Here is a 21,324-nt window from a genome sequence, read left to right as displayed (position 1 = left end):
AAAGCCTCCTAATTAACACACACAACTACAGATCATGTCATTCATTTGTAGAGATGGGATGCTTGGGAATAGATGCTCAGGAGAGTTTGGTGCCTGGTAATAGCTCAGCTGGATGATGGACTATGGCAGGAGGTCGTCTTTGCTTTCTCCAACTAATGCAAATGTTGTGTTTCCTGATTGCTACAGCTTACCCAGTTTTGATAGCTGTGTAATTATCACATGGGTAGTGCTTAAACTTGCCTGTTATCAGTCCTAGTTCTTCATGCTATCAGAGATTACTGTCTTTGGCATCACATTAAAGCAATCAGAACCTGTACCTGTGCATCTGGAGGAAACTGAAATAACTGCATGTGCAGCTATGCTGCTGCTTCATGCTGCTAGCAGCATGGCTGCTCCAAGCAAAAGAAAAGGAAAATCTCCAGGCATGCTTTGTTTACCGATGCAAAACCCAAGGCTGACTGTAACTGTTTTTGCAAGATTGGGCTTTACCTGAGGGAAAAAGTATACTTCTCGCTCAGAATTTCACTAATGGCTTGGCATGTTTTGACCAAACAACAACAACAACAACAAAACAACAGAAGTCTATTAGGCAGTGCCTTGTAGGGCTGGAAATAGCTGTGGTTGGTGTTGTGTGTTCCATTTGTGTGCTTAGTTCAGGCTCACTGCAAATTTTGGTGTCTGGGCACTGAGTGGGAAGCAGAGGGAGGGATGCAGAGTGACCTCTGGGTCCTCTGAGGCAGTGGGAAACAAAACTCCCAAAAAGCTCCATGATTGACAACAGCCACAACTTTTGTATAGTAATTTTTTTCTGTTTTAAGTCAAAAGACACTGAAAGTTTCCATGGGTTTAAAGCCCACTTTCTTGTTAAATTCTGTGCTGCATCCATAATAGAAGTCTTAAATTATACAGATATCAAGAGCCCCGGTCAAAGTGCAGCCCCCCCTATTCACTGGGCCTGACCACCTTCAGTATGGTGAGTGTGGTGTTTCTTTTTGTTCACCCAAAGCAGCACAAGTGTAGAATTTTTGTGTTCCGACCCTGCAGGATGAACAAAGGTGTGATGCTGACTGCTCCTACAAAAGGCAGAAGCCCTGTAGTTAGTTGTGGGGCCGACAGAACCTGTTCTCAGCCCTGTAGCAAACTGGTTTTGCCCTCTCCTGCCTGCTGTGCTGGCCAGGCTGCGGCTGAGCAGGCAGGGATGGCAGCCATGGGCACGCAGGGGCTGGAGGGAAAGCAAAGGATCAAAACGTCTTTATCCCGTAGGGAAAGTGCCCTCATCAACTGCCTGTTGGCAAGCACTGCCTGCCCAGGAGGAGAGCTACCTTTTGTGTGTCTGCTCCAAGCACAGATACCTCGGGGCACAGGGAGGGGAAGAGCACTCTTCTTGCACAGTGCCAACTGTGCTGCTCTGCATTAGCTCGCCTAACTGAGCCTGTGAGCTGCATGGAAACACGCAGGGAGAGTGCCTGTCCTCACAAGCAGAGGGGAAGGCGTGTAGGATATTGATGGTAGATATGCAAGAGAAAAACAGGCAGGGCATGAGCCAGCTGTCTGCCTTGCTGTGTGCCCTTCTGCTCCCATTTTTACAGGTTTAATGTTTTTCAGAGCCTTAACCAGCTGCATAAGGTTAGTCGAATTGGGTACAAAAACTGCAGACCAACCGGTGCGATGCTGATCACACATGCTGAGGAGCAGTCTTCCTGCCAGGGACATTCTGCCAGAAAGAATCACTTTGAGACTAAAAAGTGTGGTAGGCATTTTTCATGGAATCACTGAATCATTTGATTTGGAAAGGACCCTTACAGCCATCTGCTCCCACTCCCTGCAGTGCACGGGGACACCCACAGCTCCAGCAGTGCTCACAGCTCCGTTCCCTGACCGTGGCTGTCTGCAGGGATGGGACACCACCACCTCTGGGCAACCTGTGCAGTGCCTCACTGCCCTGAGTGTAAAAAACTTCTCCATTATATCCAATCTAAATCTCCCCTCCTTTAGTTTGAAACCATTTCTCCTTGTCCAGTCACCACAGCAGCCCCTGCTGAAGAGTCTGTCCCCTCCTTTCTCACAGCCCTGTAGATACTGACAGGCTGCCCTCAGCTCTCCCCTCAGCCTTCTCTTCTCCAGGCTGTACAGCCCCAGCTCTCAGCCTGTCCTCGCAGGGAGGCGTTCCATCCCTGGGATCATTTTTGTGGCCCCCCTCCAACAGCTCTGTGTCTCTCCTGCACCGAGCACTCTCCATCAGGACGCAGTGCTCCAGGTGAGGTCTCACAGCACAGAGCAGAGGGGCAGATCCCCTCCCTGCCCTGCTGGCACGTTGCTTTGGATGCAGCCCAGGGTACAGTTGGCTTTCTGGGCTGTGAGGGCACATTGCTGGCTCATGTCCAGCTGCTGTCCAGCAGTACCGCCAGGTCTTTCTTGGCAGGACTGTGCTCTGTCCTTACATCCCCCATCTTGCACTGATACTTGGCTTTCTAGAACCCCATGAGGTTCTCCTGGGCCCATGGCTCAGCCTGTTTGGGTTCCTCTGGCTGGCATCCCATCCCTTGGGCGTGTAGAATGCACCTCACAGCTTGGTGTCATCTGCAAACTGCTGAGGTAGCACTCAAACCCACTGGTGAAGATGTTAAGGAGCACTGGTTCCAGCACTGACCCCTGTGGAACACCATGTATCGCCGACCTCCATCTGGACACTCAGTCTTGCATTTTCATAATCTGCCAAGCTTTTAAAAAATGAGCACGCATAGACCAGTAAGCTGGGTGAGGGATGTAGAGAAGCCACTCAGCTTCCTAATGGCACATCTCACTGGTTTAGCTGTCAGACAGAATCTGCAATACTCGTGCAATGCTGGTGACACAGCATGGCACCTACTGGAGAGCTCTCCCTCCCTTCTGAGTGGCTGCTGGAGGCTGCGGGCATCTCAAACTGCACCCATCACCTGGCTTTGGTTCCCTGAAGACCTCTGGTTAAAGCAGAGTGGGAGGGTCAGGTACTTTGCTGCACCTCTTAGGATGCAGCGTTCCCAGGGATGTTTCTGGGGTGATCTTGCAATTGTGCCCATCCTGTGCCAAAATGCTCCTTTTGTGTAAAGTCAGCCATGAACCTTCAGATCCAGTCTGGTCTGTGGAGCAGGAACTGAGAGCTGCCAGGGAAGCTCTGAGGTCCTGATACACCCACAGGTGACACTCTTATGTTGTCAAGGAAAGGCTGGGATATCCAAGTTGTGTACAGGGGAATGATGGAATACTGTGGGTGTTTTCTGAACAATTAGACCCCAGAAAGCACATGCACGCTCGGCAATTCTAACATCTGGAGTATTTTTGCAGGAAATCATTCAACTGCAGCAGAACTAACCAGTTAGAACAGTCTGAAATGTTATTTCAAGGTACTTTAGTCTGGGAACTATATATATGTTTGCGTGGACTTCTGCTGTGAAATTCCTTTTCCCATGGAGCAGAGCAGGGTGACAGAGAACAGCAAAATGACTCTTCATTTGGGGCAATAACTAGAATATGGTGTTGAACAAAGTTAAAGCCCGTTTGTTTATTTAGGACTGTGAGCGTATAATTACTTATTTTGCAAGATCTTTGGGACAATGAAGCGGTAGATATGGTGACATTGAGCCAAAGGTCTTTTGGTGGCTAAATCAAAAAGCTTCCCACGGTCGTTTCTGTGCTACTGTTTGCACAGGGGAAATTGTCCATTTATTCCTCATATTTTAAATCCTAAACCGTTCCAAAAGGAGCGCTCAGAAAAAATGCTGGTGTTTGGAACAGCACTCCATGTTCTGCGGGCATTCATTGTGAGCTGTGGCTGAGCATCCATCCGTTCATCTGTCTGCCCGTCCATCCGTCTGTCCATCCCTTTTGCCAGCTAGTTGTTGGCACCAGTCTGTCCTTCAGGTGGCACGTGTGACTTGAGAGAAGGGCACCTGGAAAAGCAGCCCCTGTAGTGCAGCTCTCCATCGTGCTCTGGTCTTGCATGAGAACAGAGTGGATGAGCTGTGCAGCTGTTCCCCGTGTGCGGCGCTGGGAGAGGCTGCAGAAAATCTCCTTCTCCAGCTGTGACAATGAGATAACTTATTTATTTTCAGATTTCTTACCGTGCAAATCAAACCCTGTGAGCTCATAAGGCCTGTTCTCTGGGTGGTGAGATGCTGCTAATTCAGAGCAAATGTATAACCCGAGTTCCACCAACATTCTAGGGATGTTATTCTACATTACAGATAGTATTTAGAGATCTGCCAAGCAGTAGATGTAAAAGTAAAGTGCCTTCCTTTATGCATGGTACATTTGAAAAACTTCTGCAATTTCTGGTCCTTAGTAGGTGTATCTTACACTACAGCAAGGATTTGATGGAGTCTTATTTATTTAACTAGCTAAATAAAGGAGAAAAATCTAAATGGCAAACATCCTCAGTGACACCAGGATGTAATGCAGTGTCTCTCCACAGGACCATTTTGACACCGTTTAAAATGTAACTACCTATGCAATAAAATGTAAGAGCTATTATGCTCAAGAAAGTGATTTTGAGGGGTATTTAAAGGGCGGAATGCAAGTACTTTTTTTTTTTTTTTTTTAAGTTCTCGTGGCCAGAACACCTGGCCAATAATCCTTCTCTGGGGGATCTTTAATAAGAACAAGAGGTCAGAAAGGCTGCTTTGCAAATAGCCATATCTGGTGTCTTTCCCTTGGAGCCCTGAGCTGAGGCAAACTTTTAAATTGGCTCGAGATTGTTTTGAATACTGCAGTGTCCCCGTAGTGTAAGTAACTTAATATCTGTAGGGAATTAGGCAAGCTCTGCAATGCAAATGGGAATTATATTCAGGAGGTGATTAATAAACGATGTGTTTTGCAGTATAAGTCTGTCTGTCAAATTACCTGTCACTCTCTTTGAGTGGACTGTTTATTCAGGGATGTAATGGATTTCATCACTCAGATGTTAGATCTAGACTGGCTGTTTTCCTGAAAGGTAGAAAGCAGACGGAGTTTAACCAGGCACTGTGCGGTGTCCCTCAGTAGTATGTATGGCCTCTTTCCCTGCAGGAGCAGAGCTGGTGGGTGATTGGTTTGGTTCCTTCTGGCCTTAAAGCCAGACGGGGAATCGCTGCCTGCACTGACTGCTCAGTGCTCTGCTCAGTGCTCTGCCCCATGCTCAGGTGCTGTCTCACAGGGGTCCCTCACAGTGAAGCTTTCTATCTGTTGAAACCTTACAGGATTTCTTCCCCCATGCTGCTCTCATTGCTCTTTCCATTCCTCTTCCTGCAATGTGTGCCCTGCTCAGAGATCGATCACCAGCTCAGTGGTGGTGGGAATGTTTCCATTCTTAATCATGGCAACCAACCCCTCTGCTTCTGCCCCAGCCCTTTTTCTTTACATTTGCTGTTCTCATCGGAGGTCTCTGGAGAGACCATGCAGCTACAACGTGATGTAAGAGAAAACTGCACCTGAGGGGATAGTAGAGCACAGAAAAATCGGGCAATGCAAGTAGTAGGCAATGTAAGGATTTCCTTCTGTTTTTCAGTTCAGTTCGTAAGTGGCATCATGTACTTATTGACAGCTGAAATATCATCAGATCTGCAGAGCAAAAGGGCTGATGCAGAAAACAGGTACATATGTGGATGTCTCTGGAAAAGCACACAGTGATTCTTCAGTTACGTTCTGCTTTCTGGATGGAGAGCAGTAAATATGCGTCTACTGCTGAAGTTAGCGCTGTTGTTCTAAAAGAAATGGGAACTTCTCATTTAACAAACTACAGCTGTTATGGGGGAAATACATGGGAAAAGCCAAAGATGCTGTGCCTTCCATACTTTCCTATCTAGAGAAAAGTTAGCAAAGGATGATATATGTATGTGCTTAAAAATGAGTGTACCCCCTGCACAGCTCAGAGAGGGTTGTTATGTGTTAGACCTGGAGGGCAGCTGTGCCTAATAATCATTATCATAGTTTTATTTATAATCCAGCTATTTCTAGATAAATAAACTGTGGTGAAGCACAAACATACTGATGAATTCCAGTGGAATTTTATGCTAGGTGCAAATAAGCTGTGAAGAATGACAATTTTTTTCCATGCCATCCAGCAAAGTGTCAAAGAGATGAGAAAAGCTGCAGGTTTTTCTGGAGGGGTGGGAGATGTGTTTGCTCAATTACCTTGGAAAATCAACTCACATTTGCTTAAATAAGATCTGCAAGGGCCAAGCTCAGAGAATTCAGCAGAAGCCTGTGGGAGCTGAGTGTCCATCTCCTGCTTCAGTGAGGTGTTGGTAAGTAATTGTTCTGAGAGCCCAGCACCTCCGTTGTAAAAGTTACGTCCAAAGAGCCTCTGTGTACACACACAGTGCCAGAGACTGAAGAGAAGGAAACTGGAGAGAACGCTCTGGGGAAAAAAATTATTCTTAGAATTGTTTCAGTATGTTAGAGATGCTTTCTGACCTTAAAACTCCTGCAGCCACACAGCACTAGATTGCTGCTAAGCAGCATAATAACATTTCTGTCACTGGCATGCATTCATTCAAAAGCACAGCTTCATCAGAAGGAGATTTGGTATGGTATAAAAAAGAGGGTAATTGGCTTATGGCTGTAGGTTGAAAGGTCAGCATTAGATTAAAGAGTAAGACCTTCAGCAAGCTGTTAGACTCAACTGATATGCCCTGGTGGGATGCTTAATACAACCAAATTGGAAAAACATTGCTTTTGTGGATAATATAGGAAGTACTGTCATTCAAAACTTTATAGGAGTATGTGGGACATCCCAAGTCCTTAAAAGCTACATCAGGAGTCTGTCGTGGTAGTTCCCAGGATGCCTGTTACTGACTCCAAACTGCATCAGCTATAGGGATTTGTGCCACAAAGAAAAAGTAAGGACAGTGTCATTCCTCTACAACTTAAAGCAAACAAATATCCATGTTCTTCCTGCTCTGATGCAAGGGGGATTTTATGAGGAGTGCTAGCAGTGGCTCCTCCAGCAGAAACAGGCAAAGAAGAGGATGGGACATTGAGCTTTCTGCTTCCTGTGGCAGCACTTTTAATTGAGCGATTGGTTAGGTTAATTGGTATACTGGTTTAGCTTGTTAGGGTTAATAGTATGGTTTTTCAAGACAAATGGGGAGGCATCATGGTGGCTTCAGTTCCTGTGCATCCTGATAAGCTGATGCATTCACTGCCCATTTGTACAAAGCTTTAAGCCTTGTACATACACACATGCACAGATCCACTCTCGTGTTCTTATCCGGCCAGCAGTAAAGCTATCCGGTCACTCAATAATCATCCCAGCTTGTTTAAAAACCGCTGTAATGGATCGGTACCTCCCACAGATAGACACAAGGCTCCAGAGGCCCGTGCAGATCAGCTGCTTCTCACAAAGATGGTTGGGCCGTTTGCAATTGATAGTTTGGCTGTCTTACACTTCTAGGCGAGATTAGTTCACCAGTTCCCTGCCAAGAGGGGAACCACATAAACAGAGGATTGTTTGAGAAGGAAAAAAGCTCCTCTGGATGGAGAAGTCATGTAAATGGGAAGAAACAGGAAACTAGTCTTGCCTTGTTCGCTCTGAAAGAATGCGTATCTCTGAGGAATGTTGTAATTATGGATTTAGGAAATCAGCCCAATTTGCCGGGGTGTGAATTTCAGAGTTCATTCAGTCAGCCCTCTCAAGCATTTCTCCTTCGGAACAAAAAATCACTGGGAGTGTAAATGCACCCAGAGAGATTAAAGGAGAGGAAAACCCTCTGCCAAGCTTTCCTTTCGGTGAAGATCCCGCCGAGATACCTTTATTGCGTTGGCTGTGAGCCAGATGGGGTTTGTGATGGGTAAAATAAGTGGTAACCCACGTTTTTCTGGCGGGCGTCTGTTTATCGTAGGCCAATGATGGGAGGAGTGAGGGCTCCCGAATGAGTATTTCCATCGCCAACATTTTCGCTTATTCACTTGGGAGGCTTTCCTAGATATGAAGCACCCCTGTTACAGGCCTTCTAATTGAGGTAGTGATGCAGCCGAGAACCTGCAGCTCTTTGATGGCCAATCTTCCATGTAGCCATTTCCACAAGAGAAGTGCAGCTCAGAGGGGCATTGCCAGGCCTTAGGGCTGTGTCCAGGCAGCGTGGCGATGCCTCCTGGTATGGAAGGACCCCTATGGGAGGCTGAGGCAGGACAAAGTAATGGGAGATTCCTGTTTTGTTGTTTGCCTTCATAACAGCATTTGGACCCGAGCAGAGAGTGGAGTAGCAAGAGGAGAAAGATGTTTCCGAGGCTCTTCCCTTGCCAACAGGTTCTGATGAGTCTGCATTGGCTGTGTGGAGCTGACACAGCCTGGGCACCAGCAGTAAATCCCCCTGCCCTGCTGGGGACCAACAGTGCTGGAATTCCACCTCTCCTTACAAAGGAGTTTATGAATTCTCATTATGCATGTGGCTGGGTATGGGAACATTTAATTGAGCGATTGGTTAGGTTAATTGGTATACCGGTTTAGCTTGTTAGGGTTAATAGTATGGTTTTCCAAGACAAATGGGAAGGCGTGGTGGCTTCAGTTCCTGAGCATCCTGATAAACTGATTAAGTGTAATCCTGCTCCTCACAGCAGAGGAGACACAGCGACAGTGGTTTTGTTCCTGCAGGCTCTTCCTCTTTGCACATCTGCAGCTCTTCACTCCTGGAGTGAAGCGGTGCTTTACTCTCTGTTCTCATCCCCACAGCACCGCTGTTCCCTGGCAGCATGTGGCTGTCGCTGCGGTCCCTTGCTGTGCTTTTGTAGCTGGAGTGGAGCTCCTGCAGACAGCCCCTGTAGTGTGAGTGGATGTCATACACTTCTGCTAAGTTGGATTTTGAAATAAGCACATTCTGATAGCAGTCCTTCAGGCGGCCTCAGACTTCTGCTAGGTCATGGTTTAACAGGAAGAGTCATATTTTCCTGGTGCAGGACTTCATGCTTCAAGACACAAAATAAAATAGAGTTATGTTATGGTGACATTTGCAGAAAGTTTATGAAAGTGCTTGGCAAGTATATGAACCTTCTTAGGCTTGAGGGAACGGGGGAATGTTGTTGGATCGTAAGATCAGATCGGGTGAACTTCAGTAGCAGCGTAGGTCACTTAATGTGCAGTGTATGGTGGGAGCCCTCGGCTTCTTAAACTGGGGAGCAATTGGCTGTTTGCCACTGTGACACTTTGTTCGTGTGTGTGTGTGACAGGATGACAAAAGGCTGATAGATAAACGCTACTTCAGAATACACGGGGAAGATAAGGGATGCCAGTTTGTCTTCAATGCACTGTTATTGGTCTCAGACAAAGCATCTACTGTGATAAGTAACATATTACTTTGTGCTCTGAAAGAGCTTGGCCCATTTCCCCATCCTCATTCATCTTCAGTCTTGCCAAGTGCTGGAATCTTCCCAGAAAATATCTCCAGCCTGCCATCGTGGGACCAAGAGGTGTGAGAAATCTGGAAGCAAATCAAAACTGTGCGGCTTATTTATTTGGAGCAAGTCCATGGTCCTTTGCTGATCCCTGTGATGAACAATATTCAGCAATTTGGGGGCCAGGGTTAGGTTAGAATTCAGGAGATGCCTCTGCAGCAATAATGAAAAAGAATTTTTAGTCTGTTTGTTAAGGAATTGTATTCATTTTGGATTTTTAAGGATGCCATGTGATTATTTCTTTCTTCAAATAACGGACCCTGTCTGAACAGGGTTAGTTTGGCTCTACAGCTCATAAAGGCATACAACTGCAGCATTCCCTGAGCACGTAGTGGAGGGGAGGATAAATACTGCAGGTGAATGCAGCCTGATTTTGTGCATCCATATACCTGGAGCTGATGTGGGATGTAGTTAAGGAACGTGAGTTAATCATGAGTTAAAAAGACAGAAATTCTGATGTTCCCTCTATGGAAGTCCCTCAGAGTGTCAGGCTGAACCTACACTGCTAAACAGACGAGGACCATGAAGTGATCCCTTCCCCAGCCCCGGGTCGCTGGTCAACACATCCACATGGCTTGGGCTGCCTTCCCTCCTCCAGGTCTGGCTGACATAGACAGTGACATGGGTGGAGGGACAGATACATGGAGACATGGAATCTTTTGCTAATGCCATTCTGCAGGCCCAGCAGTGGTGGCTGGTCAGACAGCAAGAGCAGATTTTTCAGGGCAGTGCTGAAGAGGCTGCATCCATATGCTGGGGGGCATCAGTGGGGATTCAGCCTCAATGCTGTGTTAGTCTTACATACAGAGTCTTACAAGATACAAGTATCTTGATGCTCTCTTTCTTCTGGCATCCTGAAACAGCTGGGGGATTGTGTGGCAGACCTTTGCTTGGGCATATCGGGAGCACTTTGTAGAGTATTACCCTTTTGCTATAGACCTACGTTCTGGTTGGCTACTAAAGCTGCAGCATTTGGGTCAGATTCAGAGAAGCAAACTTCTGTATGGAGAATTTTTTCAACTCTGAAGTGGGAAGTTTCATGTGCCCTACGAAATGGAGCTGTGAGCAGCACATCTGTGACACCGCTCTGAGCTGGGTGATGGTGGCTGTGAAGGAGTGCTCAGCTGTTCAGTGCTGTGTTGGTTTTTGTTAAAGTCTCAAATTCTTGCTTAGCGTTTGTTGAAAGTGCTCACTCTTCAGCTCCAGCTTTGAACGCAGAGTTCATTCTTTTACCTCCGTACCTTCTCTCGCCCGTGGCAGGATGAGCAGATTTTGGAGACGTGATGATTTCATTTGGCGAGGATGAAGAACTTCCCTCAGGGGCTGCCTGCAACGAGTTTGGAAAGAATCCCAATGCAGGAAATGTATTTTGGATCTCCATGTCATATTGTTGAGCGTGTTCAGGGCCATCCTGTGCTCTGGTTAGACGAGATCTTGGGTGTTCTCAGCTCAGGAGGTGCTGGGGACTTGAAAGCAGCCGTCGCTGCAAGAAGCTGCGTGTCTGTGTGAAGAGAGCTGCTGCGATGCAGGGCAGGGCAGCACTGATCACAGAACCAGAGGTAGTTTCAGCTTGAAGGAGCCTGTGGAGGCCCTGCCTGGCTCCACAGCCCCTCTGGACTCATTTCAGTGCTTTGGCACTCTCACTTTTTTTTTTTCCTTTATAAAATCATAGAATGGCTTAAATTGGAAGGGACCTTAAAGACCATCCAGTTCCAACCTCCCGCCAGCTCAGCTGCCCAGGATCCCATCCAACCCGGCCCTGAGTGCCTCTGGGGATGGGCACCCACAGCTCTGGGCAGCAGTGCCGGGGCCTCACCGCACTCTGAGGAAAGGATTTTCCCTTCACATCTAATCTAAATCTCCTCTTATAGCTTACAGTCATTCCCCCTATCGCTATCACGCAGTGTAAAAAGTCGGTCCCCCTCCTTCTTGCAAGCTCCCTTCAAGTGCCTACTTGTCACTTCTGAAAGGCTCTGCCCCTGTTTTTTCCCTGACAGCCTATGGTACAGCAGAAAAGAAGTTATATTCCTGCATCCATCCCAGCTCAGCCTTCCTTGGGCTGACCGAGCCCAGCTCCCTCAGCTCCTCATACAGTGCTGCAGCCCAGCAGCCAGCTCAGGGCTCCTTGCTGACCTCTCTCCTATTTATCCACTTCTTGCTTGCACTGGGTGTCAAAACCGAGCCCCAAGTCCCAAAACCATGCCCTGAATCCCAAAACCAGGCTCCGAGTCCCAGTACAGTGCCCAGCGTCCCGGTGTGCTCTCCAGGCACAGAGCAGAGGACAGGACCCCTCAGCCCTGGCTGCGCCACGGACGGGCTTGCAGCCTCCTGGTGAACTTTAACAGACAAACGAGGCATCCGTTTTAATTCTGGCCACCGTTTCATGCGGTGTGTGGACTTCTGAGCAACAAACCGCATTGGTGAGATGGTAAGAGCTGCGGAGGGGAAGCAGTCCAGGCGGTCCTGGCCGGGGCTCACAACCAACCGCTCCTTGCAGGTGTCCCAGGAGCACACAGCTCCCCGAGGGGAGCCGGGCACGTCGTCTTCCATCGTTGCCTTCGCCTTGATCCAAGCGATATGGTAAGTTAGGCTCCTCTGAATGGCCTCTCAAAGAGCCGTCTCCCCCAGCTGATGGCGGGGAGGCTGGGAAGCCGAGGCTCCTGATTCACAAAGGTAGTGTGAACATGCCCCAGGGAGCCCATTGCCAAAGCCGTGTTGAAAGAGAGAAGAAAGACCACTTCCCCGCCATTGATGTGGTAATGGCCTCCAGAACACTGAAGTGTGGCTGTGTCAATGACGCACTGATCGCTATCTGAAAGTCAGTCTTCGGGGATATGAATGGAGGCTATTTTGTTCTTCTTCGGTTCCTAAATTAGTGCATCTGAGCAGCCAGCGCTGGGAGAGAGAGCGCAGCTCAAGTGGTGAGAAAGTCCGTCTTTCTCATGCTGCTGCCTTTGTGCGCTGCCCGCGGGTGAGCGGCCGGCTGCCCTCCCAAGGAGCCGTGCGCTGCAGCGCGAGCGAAGCCGGCATCTCTTAGCCGAGAGCCGTCGGTTTGGGGTATCTGCAGGTCGGGATCCCCTTCTCCGGGAGAACAGGCCGAGGTGCTGCTCGGGGTCCCCGCTCCGCTCCCATCTGTAAATCCTTTCCGTTAATGAGTTCCCAACGCGGCTCTCTGCGTAGCACGGCCAGTGCCAACTGCAGTCCGGAAACCTCCATCGCAAACAAAGCAGCGGTGAAGGCACGGTAGGATGCTCCGGGGATCCTGGAGGCACCTGCAGCATCGCAGTGACCCCTGCAGTGCTCCTCACCTCCATCACCGACAGCAGTTCTGTCCTTCCGAGCCCGGGTTTCATCTTCCCCCTTTACAGCGTCTGGCTCTAAAATATCCTACGTGACGTTTTCTCTGTGCTAACAGGACATTTTTCTGTTGTTTCCAGCAGCACTGAGTAGCAGGGCCAATCGGCCAACGACCAAAGTTAAGCTAAAATCTGGCTGCAAACAGTCGGTGTCACTGCGGTGTGAGTAACTGCACCGCCCGCTAAGAGATGCCGGGGGAGAACGGGGAATCGTATCAGACAGAAATGCAGCTCAACTCACACAGATAAAAGTAACCCCGGGCTGCTGGGGGTGACTGCCACAATAGGCACTGTGCATCTGCATTCCACGTTATCGATAGCAATGGAGGAATTGCTGTGCTGTGGGTTAAGATCAGGACGTTCCACGATTGTGTGGCACTGCTGGGCCTGCTCTGTGCTGACTGTTAGGAACTGTGTGAGCCGTTTGGCTGGGCGAGAACTGGATTTACGGGTAGATAATCTGCAGCAGTCATTTTGGAAAGCTTTAATCATGGGTTGGTGGTGGTGTCAGGCATTTTTGTGTGTGCCTATGGATTAAAGCATGTATGATACGTCTGGAACTCGGGGAAGTAACCAAGCCTCCCGGTACAGCCATCTCCTCCCACTGGGATGTGTGGATGATGCTCATTGAAGCACCGCACTGCTTTCCTCTCCATGTATCCATATCCTAAAAACAGAAGGCATGAAATGTCACCCCGAGAGCAATGTTTGTCCCTCCATCCGGACCCACATCTTGTGGGACCACTTTCCACATTCTTGCTCCATGCAGAGCTGTTGCGGTGGAAGCCTTTCCCCTTTATAGCAATGTTATTTCTTTTCATTCAAAGAAACAACAAATAACAAACAAAGCCATTTTTCATTTCAGAGTGCAAGATGTAATATCTCTGGAGGCATTAACCTTCTTTCCAGAGTTGTTTTTGTGGTTGAAAGAATAAATCTGTTATCATTAAAAAAAAAAGAAAAAGATCTGCACCTCATTATTTCCAGAAATAAAGCTGACATGAAGAGATTTATTCACAATTGAACTGGAGAGAGATCCAACCCCAAAGACTTCGTGTTGTAGAAAAAAAGGCAGAAAGACAATGGGATGGACACAGGGGAACCTAGAAGAGGGAACTGCTCTGTGATGTTAATAAGAAAATATGTTCTTTTGGGGGAGGACTGTGAGAAGCGGCTTGGCAGACCAGGCAGGGCTTCTCCCAGCTCCATTCCTGTCCGAGGTGCTTGGCCTGGCTCGGCTGCGTGGAGCAGAGATGTGAGGTGCACTGCGGGCTGCCACGGCCAGAGGGAGGGGTCTGGGGGGAGGAAGCGTAGAGGGCAGAAGCTGCAGTGTGGCGGCTGATCCTTTCCTGCGCTGCCCATCGCAGCGTTTCCCTTCCCTGCTTCCCTCCTGCAGCTGAGCTCCGGGCTGCCCCCCGTGCTCCCCCCAGTGCTCCCCCCAGTGCTCCCCCCGTCCTGCTGACGCTGCTCCTGCTGTGCCGCTGCCTCGGAGCAGCAGCAGTGAAAGTCCTCCTGCGGGTACCCATGGGAAGAGAAGTGCTGTGGCAGTTGGTGAAGTGGCAGGAGAGCAGCCGTGGTGCTGAGGCAGCAGTTTTTAGGGGCAGGTTGGCTTCCCATGTGCGCTACCTGGGATGCCAAACGTCTGTGGCTTTTCCTCCAGGCCTGTGCCCCCTCCTACACCTCTCTGGGGTTTGGGTTTGGTTTTTTTTTTGTTTGTTTTTTTGTTTTTTTGTTTTTGGTTTGTTTCTGTGTTTTCCTTCCCCTTTACCTCGAGGCCATCACCAGCTCAGGGCATCTGCTTTGAAGACAACTTCTCACCTTTTAGTTACTGAAGGAATGCGAGGAATGAGGCCCCGTGGCCCCGGTGTACCACCCAGCACTGCTGGCACACGCAGAGGAGGAAAAGCAAGGTGCCCACACCCTGGGAACAGCCTCTGACCTGCAGGAGCTTGGTGGGGCAGCGAAGGAGGGGTGGCAGGAGCATGCACACCTGGGCACTTCATTCCTGTGGCCTTTTGCTACCCTAAAAAACACTTGTTGGTAGTGCTAGCAGCAGTATAGCTGTATATCTGCAGAACCTGATCCGCCGTGTAGAGTTTCAACTTGTTGCAGCAATTAAGTTTCCTTGACAATATTAACTTCTAAGGGAGGTCGGTGAGTAAATCAGTCAGCAGGACTGGCTGCAGGAATGAGGGTCTGGCTGCGGTGGCTCTGGGCCATGTGTGAGCACAGGTGGGCTGGCTGGGCAGGACGGGTTGCTGCCACCCCCTGCAGCTCTCTTGGCTGTGGGGATCACCGTACTCTGATTTCCTATTACAGCTGCTGTGTCGCAGCACCCTAAAGAGCATCCAGTAGGGGAGTGAATGAGAGAAAAGAGCCTTGGTGGATCTGAGCGTCAAAGCGAAGACTGTTATGGGCCCTATTTGTCTGCTCATAGCTGCTCTGTGGTGCCAGCACAAGCAATGAGTTCCCCATTGGATTGAGCCACAGACAGCAGTGACTTTGTGCTCATGCCCCCGGGCTCTGAAATGTGCTGAGGCACATGCACACTGTTCGCTCCCACCAGAAAGCATCTGGGGACAGGGAACATCTCAGACTGCCTTCCCTATGTGCAGGTGTGCATAACTCAGGGTCCTGCAGTGACACTTGAGATTGTGTTTGTCTGTGTAAGCAATAAGCCAGTCGTCGTGTCCACAGAGGCCTGGAATAGACACTAAAGGAGAAATATCTGCTACGGGTACTTCATATAATCAGTGGGGTTAAAGTTGGACTTCCAGAGCAACTGATTTCCAATCCAGGAGGGGACCACTCCCTGCCCAGACCCACTGGCTGTGCTGGTGTTGCAAGATGTCTGCGCAGTGTCTGCTGCATTTTGCTGCAGAAGGGACCTGGTGCCCCTGTTTTCACAGCAGTGATGTGCAAACTGAGCAATGAGCATTATCCTCACAGCAGCCTTGCTGTGTCCTGCCTTGAGCCCACGTGTGACTGACAGATCATGGAATCCTAGTTATCCACACAAGTAATCCCAAAGCTGGGAGAGACCACATGCTACTATCTTATCTGCACCCATCCTATGGCCTTTTCCAAGACATCGACATCCCTTCAGAGCCATGTGCACACACAGCATGTAAATCAACCTAAAAGCCATCCTCTGCTATAGTTACCTGGCTGATGAGCCCAAAGAGCTGTACTCGCTGCACAGGAACTGGTTCTGATGGTGCTGAGTATAGTTAGTGTCTGAGATCAACCAAACAATGTGCTGGCCACCAGCCTGGCTACGTAGTGTTGCTTTACCCTCACTTATCTCTGCTGCGCCCAAACAGATATTCCCTGGACAAATACAGTTCAGAGCTGCGTTGCTATTGAAGAATCCAAAGAGCCCGGTGAGCTCTTGGTGGCCAGATCTGCTGGGTCTCCTGGCAGAAAGAAGTGCAGCGCTTGCTGGGCTTGAACAATGCAAGTCCTGCAGCACAGGGATTCCTGCTCCTTTCTGCACTGGTTTATGGCCCTCGGGAGGACGCTGTCTCCTTGGAGGGGTGAGATACACCCAGGAGTGAGATACACCCACAATGGACGTTGCACTGACATCTTTCTTCACCTCTAATTCCTTCCAGAGCACAGTTGGAGAGAATCGATGGCTTCAGGGGCACCTGATACAGTTGCTGCTCAGATACTGTGATTTGAACACAGCAGCAAGATGGGCGCAGCGCTGCAGTTTGCCCGAGGAGGTGCTGCCTTCTGAAGTGGCTGATGAGCTTCAAAAGCTTGAGATCCAAGAGAGGTAAATACCCCGTTTCATGCCTGTTCAGTGTAGATTACTTATCACACAAGGACTGTATATTTGCTTAAAACGGTCTACCATAATGCTTCCTTGGTGAGAGAGTTTTGCAAAAACTTCCTCCGTTTGCTGAGATCACATCCTGGCGATGGATGGGGCACATTTGCTTTTCATATGCCTGGCAGTGTCTGGAAAGGTGCACTTAAAGCTCACTCGTGAGAATTTAGAAGCCGTATGAGGTTGTTTCCTGCTCTGAAGGGGTCTCCAGACTCTCTGCCAGATCGCCAGCACAAATGAAATGATGTGTGTAGGATCTGAACGCACGTTTATTTTATTGAGCTGATTAAATGTCTGTCTACGTTTCCCGTATACTCTGTGTCCCCCACTGCACTGTAATCTGGTTTAATGTCTTTTGGGAGATTTGTGGACAACAGAATAGTTTTAAAATTCCTCAAAATTTCCTAATCATATTTGTTTGCTTCCTCCTTTGACAGCTGTTAACCCAGTCTGTAGGTTTTGCTTCACCCAAAGCTCTGAGAAGTAAGGGGTATTTTTGACACTCCCGCAGGAGTTGTGTTAATTGAATTTGGGATGAAACCACATGCTCAGGCACAGATCTACCAAGTGATGTTCAGATGCCCTCAGCCCCCTGATTAGTTTCTGTCCCCTTTCCTTCCTCTAATGCAATCCCCACAGTGCAGTGCCACGGTTCCCCTCGTGCTTCGGATCCCCATGTTGTATGCAGCAGGTATGCCAATGGAAGCTGTCTGATCTCCACAGTGCGCTCCGTGTGAAGGTGTACCAAAGCTTTGCATTCCCAGTCCTGGGTCTGCTGCGTATTCTGTGCTGTGTACTTTGGAGTCAGCAGCCCCACATCATCCTCTTCATGCGGCAGTGTCCTCCACAGTCACTTAGTTGTGCTGTACGGAGGGAAGAAGGGTTGTATTTGGAGAAATGATGCATTGCAATAATGTGCTGAGCCTCAGTTGCTTGCTTTTTACTCACGAGTGATGGTGTTTCTGCCACACTTCAGTGACTGCCCACAAGCATTTTAAAGCAAATCTCTAAAGTAGTGTCGTGTTTGGCACCATTTCTTAAACCATTTTTTTCCTGCAGAAAGATGTGCACACTACTGTAGGCTCCTGCAAGGCTTGGGGAGCTGCAAAGACTGCAGGTGATGCAGCGTGGGGCTCTTCTCAGGATCTCACCCACGAAATCTGGAACCTCAGGCTGGGTGAGGTCTGGTCCCAGGAACCCAGGCTGGCAGCCTCTGTGCCCACGTGTGTTCACCAGCCAAACTCCTGCAAGGCTGCAGGCTACCACAGTCCTTGTGTTCCGAGTAATTACTGTCGCTTTGCTGGCTTGTTGCAAGCGAGCAGCATTTTCTCTACTCATCCAAGGGCAGGAATTCATCTAATTGGATCCCGTGCACAGAAGAGCACCGATCCCTGAACGCTCAATGCAAATGCAGGACAGCTGTGGGCTGTGTGGTTTTGGTGGAGCATAGCTCAGAGCTTTGCTGATGTTGGAGGAGCAATAGCGTGTTTCCAGGTAGAGTCAGGGCTTCTGTCAAAACCCAAAGAGGAAGCAGAACCACGGTGCATTGGGTCCCTTAGGACTCCATTGTTAGAGGCATCAGTCACCTTACTGCAGGGAGCTGGGACTCTGCCCCTCTTACTTGATGCCCGTTTTTCCCTTCTGCCCTCTCTTGTGAAATGTGGTGTTGGTTTTGTGATTTACTTTTATTTTTTAAAATGGAGGTTGGTGTTTCTATTTCAAAAACGTGGTGAGATTAGGGGAGAGTTGGTGGGAAAATCCTGACCACTCCCAAGAGGTAACTGTTTACATCTTTGTACAAGCTGATAGCTCATATCTTTGGCATCCTTGAAACATAACCCTTGGAATCAGTAATATGAGGGAGTAAGTTCGTGTGTAATGTGATGGAAATCTGAATCTGACTGGAAATGGGCTGTGGGTCCTTTTCGAGGGTTTGGTGGTGGCATCACACGCTGCCCGTTTGGGAAGGATTAAAGCCAGCAGAAGATCAACCATCACTGCTCCTTTGGTAGCAAGTTGGAAGCTTTCAGCTCCACCCTTTTGGTGCAACAGGCAGAGGCAGGGGTTGCATGCCCTTGCTCCTCTGCTACTCCACATGGTCTGAGGCTTTCACGTGTCGCTGCAGAATATGCAGTTCCATCCACATGATTTGGGTTCTTCCTCCTACCTTACGTTCTTAGTGCTGAACTTTCCTACTGATGTTGTATGTCAGATTTATGAACTCCATCCAACAGTTAGGATCTGTCATGGGGTGCCTGGTTAATGCTGACCCCCCACCATATTAAAGAGAGCAAGCCTGAGGCTGGGCAAGGTTACCTGCTCTAACAAGTTCATCGTCAGGTGCCTTGTTTTCAGCACTAGAGCACTGGAGCAGATTTCCATCCCTGGAAGAGGTGATTCTGAAAAAAAGAAATCAAAAAGCTGGAGCTTTCCTTAGCTAAAAAGTCGTAGTTTTGGAGTAGAGGTTGGATTAACTTGCATTAATTAGAAGGTAAATGAGTACTTAATGTATTCCTGTTTTTAATGGTGACGAACTGGGGAGGATATCAGAGATGGTCTTCAACAATTCATGTGCTGAAGTTCATGGATCTGATCTTTCTCCCAGTGCAGAACTGACAGGTTCATGTTTAGGTCCCATGTACCCTCGAGAAATGTGACCCAGATGTACTCACCCTAAAAACACTGTCTACAAAAACCCACTTCCCCAGAGAGTACATGGCTTTCTTGGAGCACAGGAAGCTTGTCGTCAAGGACGTGCTTCTGCTTCGATCTGATGCGTTGTGGAGCTGCTTTCTCCTCCTTCCTGAAGCTTCAGCATCTGCCTGTGGGGAGCCAGGAGGTTTTTGCATGAGGTGCAGTCCCTCAGAACACAAAGGAGTGGTTCACAGGAGTGTGACCTAGCCACAGAATGCATCTTAGGAGATAAAAACCAAAGAGGTCAGGAATCTCAGTGCATGCCTCTGCTCCAGGAAGCCTCTGTCTTGTGCAGATGGAGTGAAGGCACACTGACTAGCATGTGCTCTGCCATCCATGAGGAGCTGTAGCAGACAAGCAGAATCCTTTGTTGCCCCAGTTCTGCTCATCCAGTTGCGATACCTGCTGCAGTAGCTACTGTAAGATTAGTGGAGACATGAAACCTAATAAAAGTCTGTCTGCCTTATTCTTTATCGAGCTAACAACGCAGCAGGTTGCCAGAGAAGGTGTTCACACTGTAGAGGACAAAGTGGTACCTGCACATAAATGATATCATCTCTCCACTGGTTGCAGCACATGTCCCTCCTGAGCTCTGCAGATGAGAATATTCCTGCAGACCCGAGACTGCACACCTTCATTAAATATTTTACACAAATATTGACCTCCCCGTGCACACAAATGCATGGAAAGGAGTGTTTGTATAGTGAAAGCTGCTCTGCTGCAAAATTAGTCACGCAGTCCCCTGAACATAAGGTTAGTAAATATTTTCTCAAATAATAAACCATTTCAAGTCTCTATGGGAAAGAGACTATCCAGAAATTTGTGTCACGTCCAAAATAGCTGGATATTTTTATTAGCTTCTTTCCTCTGATTGCATCATCTGGCTGAGACGCCGCAGCAATACGCTGACCTTCAGCTACGAGGCCATTCCAGGAGGCTCTGCTGTGTTTTGTAAGGGCAGTGTGCAGTGTAAGATCCTGCTGTGGGCAGTCGGCTAGCTCATTTCTGCTGACATCTCCCAACAGTCCCACAGCGTTAATGTAGACACCGAATCTCTCTCTGTGGCACATGTGAACACCAAGGGCACGTGCTCTGTGGAGTCAGCTGGCAGCGTGTTCTTGTTCTGCTCGTGTGGACATTTTACAGGGAAGGGGATGGAGAAGAAGAAGCTGAATAGCAACAGGCAGTGCGTGAATCCTTTGCTACAAAAACAATGAGACAGACTCACCCGTTCCCTCCGGGAGCGATCCTAGCGTGGAGCAGCCTGAGGTTCTCATTCTGAGCCAGTTTATGCTGTGGGGAAGTGAGAAGCTCCTGTTTGGATGCAGTGCTGGTCTGAGATGACTGTTATGCATTACACCATGGGAGCTAACAGACGTCTGTGTTAACTTCAGGGGCTAATGGCTGTACCTCTAAAATGCGTGATCTCTGTCGACGTGGAAACAGCTGCCCAGTGTTGTCATCCACACTTTGTCAGTTCTGGGAAAGAGAGCAGAGCACTGAGGACGGGCTGAGGCCGTCACAGGTGCTTTGGTTTGATTGTTCTCCGCTGTGGATACAATGCATGAGCACAGTGAGGTCTCAGACAGCGCCATTTCAGTGATGGTTTATAAATGAAAAGAGAAGGTGAGTCAGGATGAAGGAGACTGAGATAATAAGGAGGGTGAGGAAAGAAGAGGTAAGAGAAAGAGTGGAGTGTCATGGGGAAATGCCATGGTGAAATAAGGGGCTTACAGCTCCTCAGGGTTCCTCCAAAACATCGTTTCCCCTCATTGCATAGTTTAAAGCTGTTATATCTGCTTCTGTGCAGGGTAGAAGAGGCAACCAAAGAAGAGAATTACAAAGAGGTTAAGAAGAAGGATTATTACCAGCTTCCTATTCCACGTGCAAATATTCGCTTATTGCAGAACTGGGAAGAGATGATGCAGTGCTATGAAAAGGTGCTGAAGGTGAGCATTACTGTGGTGTTTATGCTGGAAGATCAGGGAGCAGAAACTGCATATCAGGCCGGTACATGGGAGTGTTTGTGGGTTG

At 48.6% G+C, this 21,324-nt stretch overlaps 1 protein-coding gene across 46 annotated transcripts in view; it reads left to right on the top strand.

The window, feature by feature from the left end:
- EXD3 (exonuclease 3'-5' domain containing 3) overlaps positions 1-21,324 on the top strand; it is a 246,106-nt gene that overhangs the window by 108,466 nt on the left and 116,316 nt on the right. For all 46 annotated transcript variants that reach the window (XR_005840420.2, XR_006931703.1, XR_006931704.1 and 43 more), the window contains 2 exons: positions 16,376-16,542; positions 21,101-21,239. Coding sequence is in view for 42 of the 46 variants with exons in the window: in XM_040649173.2 (XP_040505107.1) it covers positions 16,376-16,542; positions 21,101-21,239 (306 nt within the window). In the remaining 4 variants the exon portion in view is untranslated. The remainder of the gene's footprint in view (positions 1-16,375; positions 16,543-21,100; positions 21,240-21,324) is intronic.

The sequence above is a fragment of the Gallus gallus genome, chromosome 17 (assembly GCF_016699485.2).
Source record: "Gallus gallus isolate bGalGal1 chromosome 17, bGalGal1.mat.broiler.GRCg7b, whole genome shotgun sequence".
Lineage (NCBI taxonomy): Eukaryota > Metazoa > Chordata > Aves > Galliformes > Phasianidae > Gallus > Gallus gallus.
Note: the sequence above shows the minus strand (reverse complement) of the source record. Positions and strands in the feature narration are given on the sequence as shown.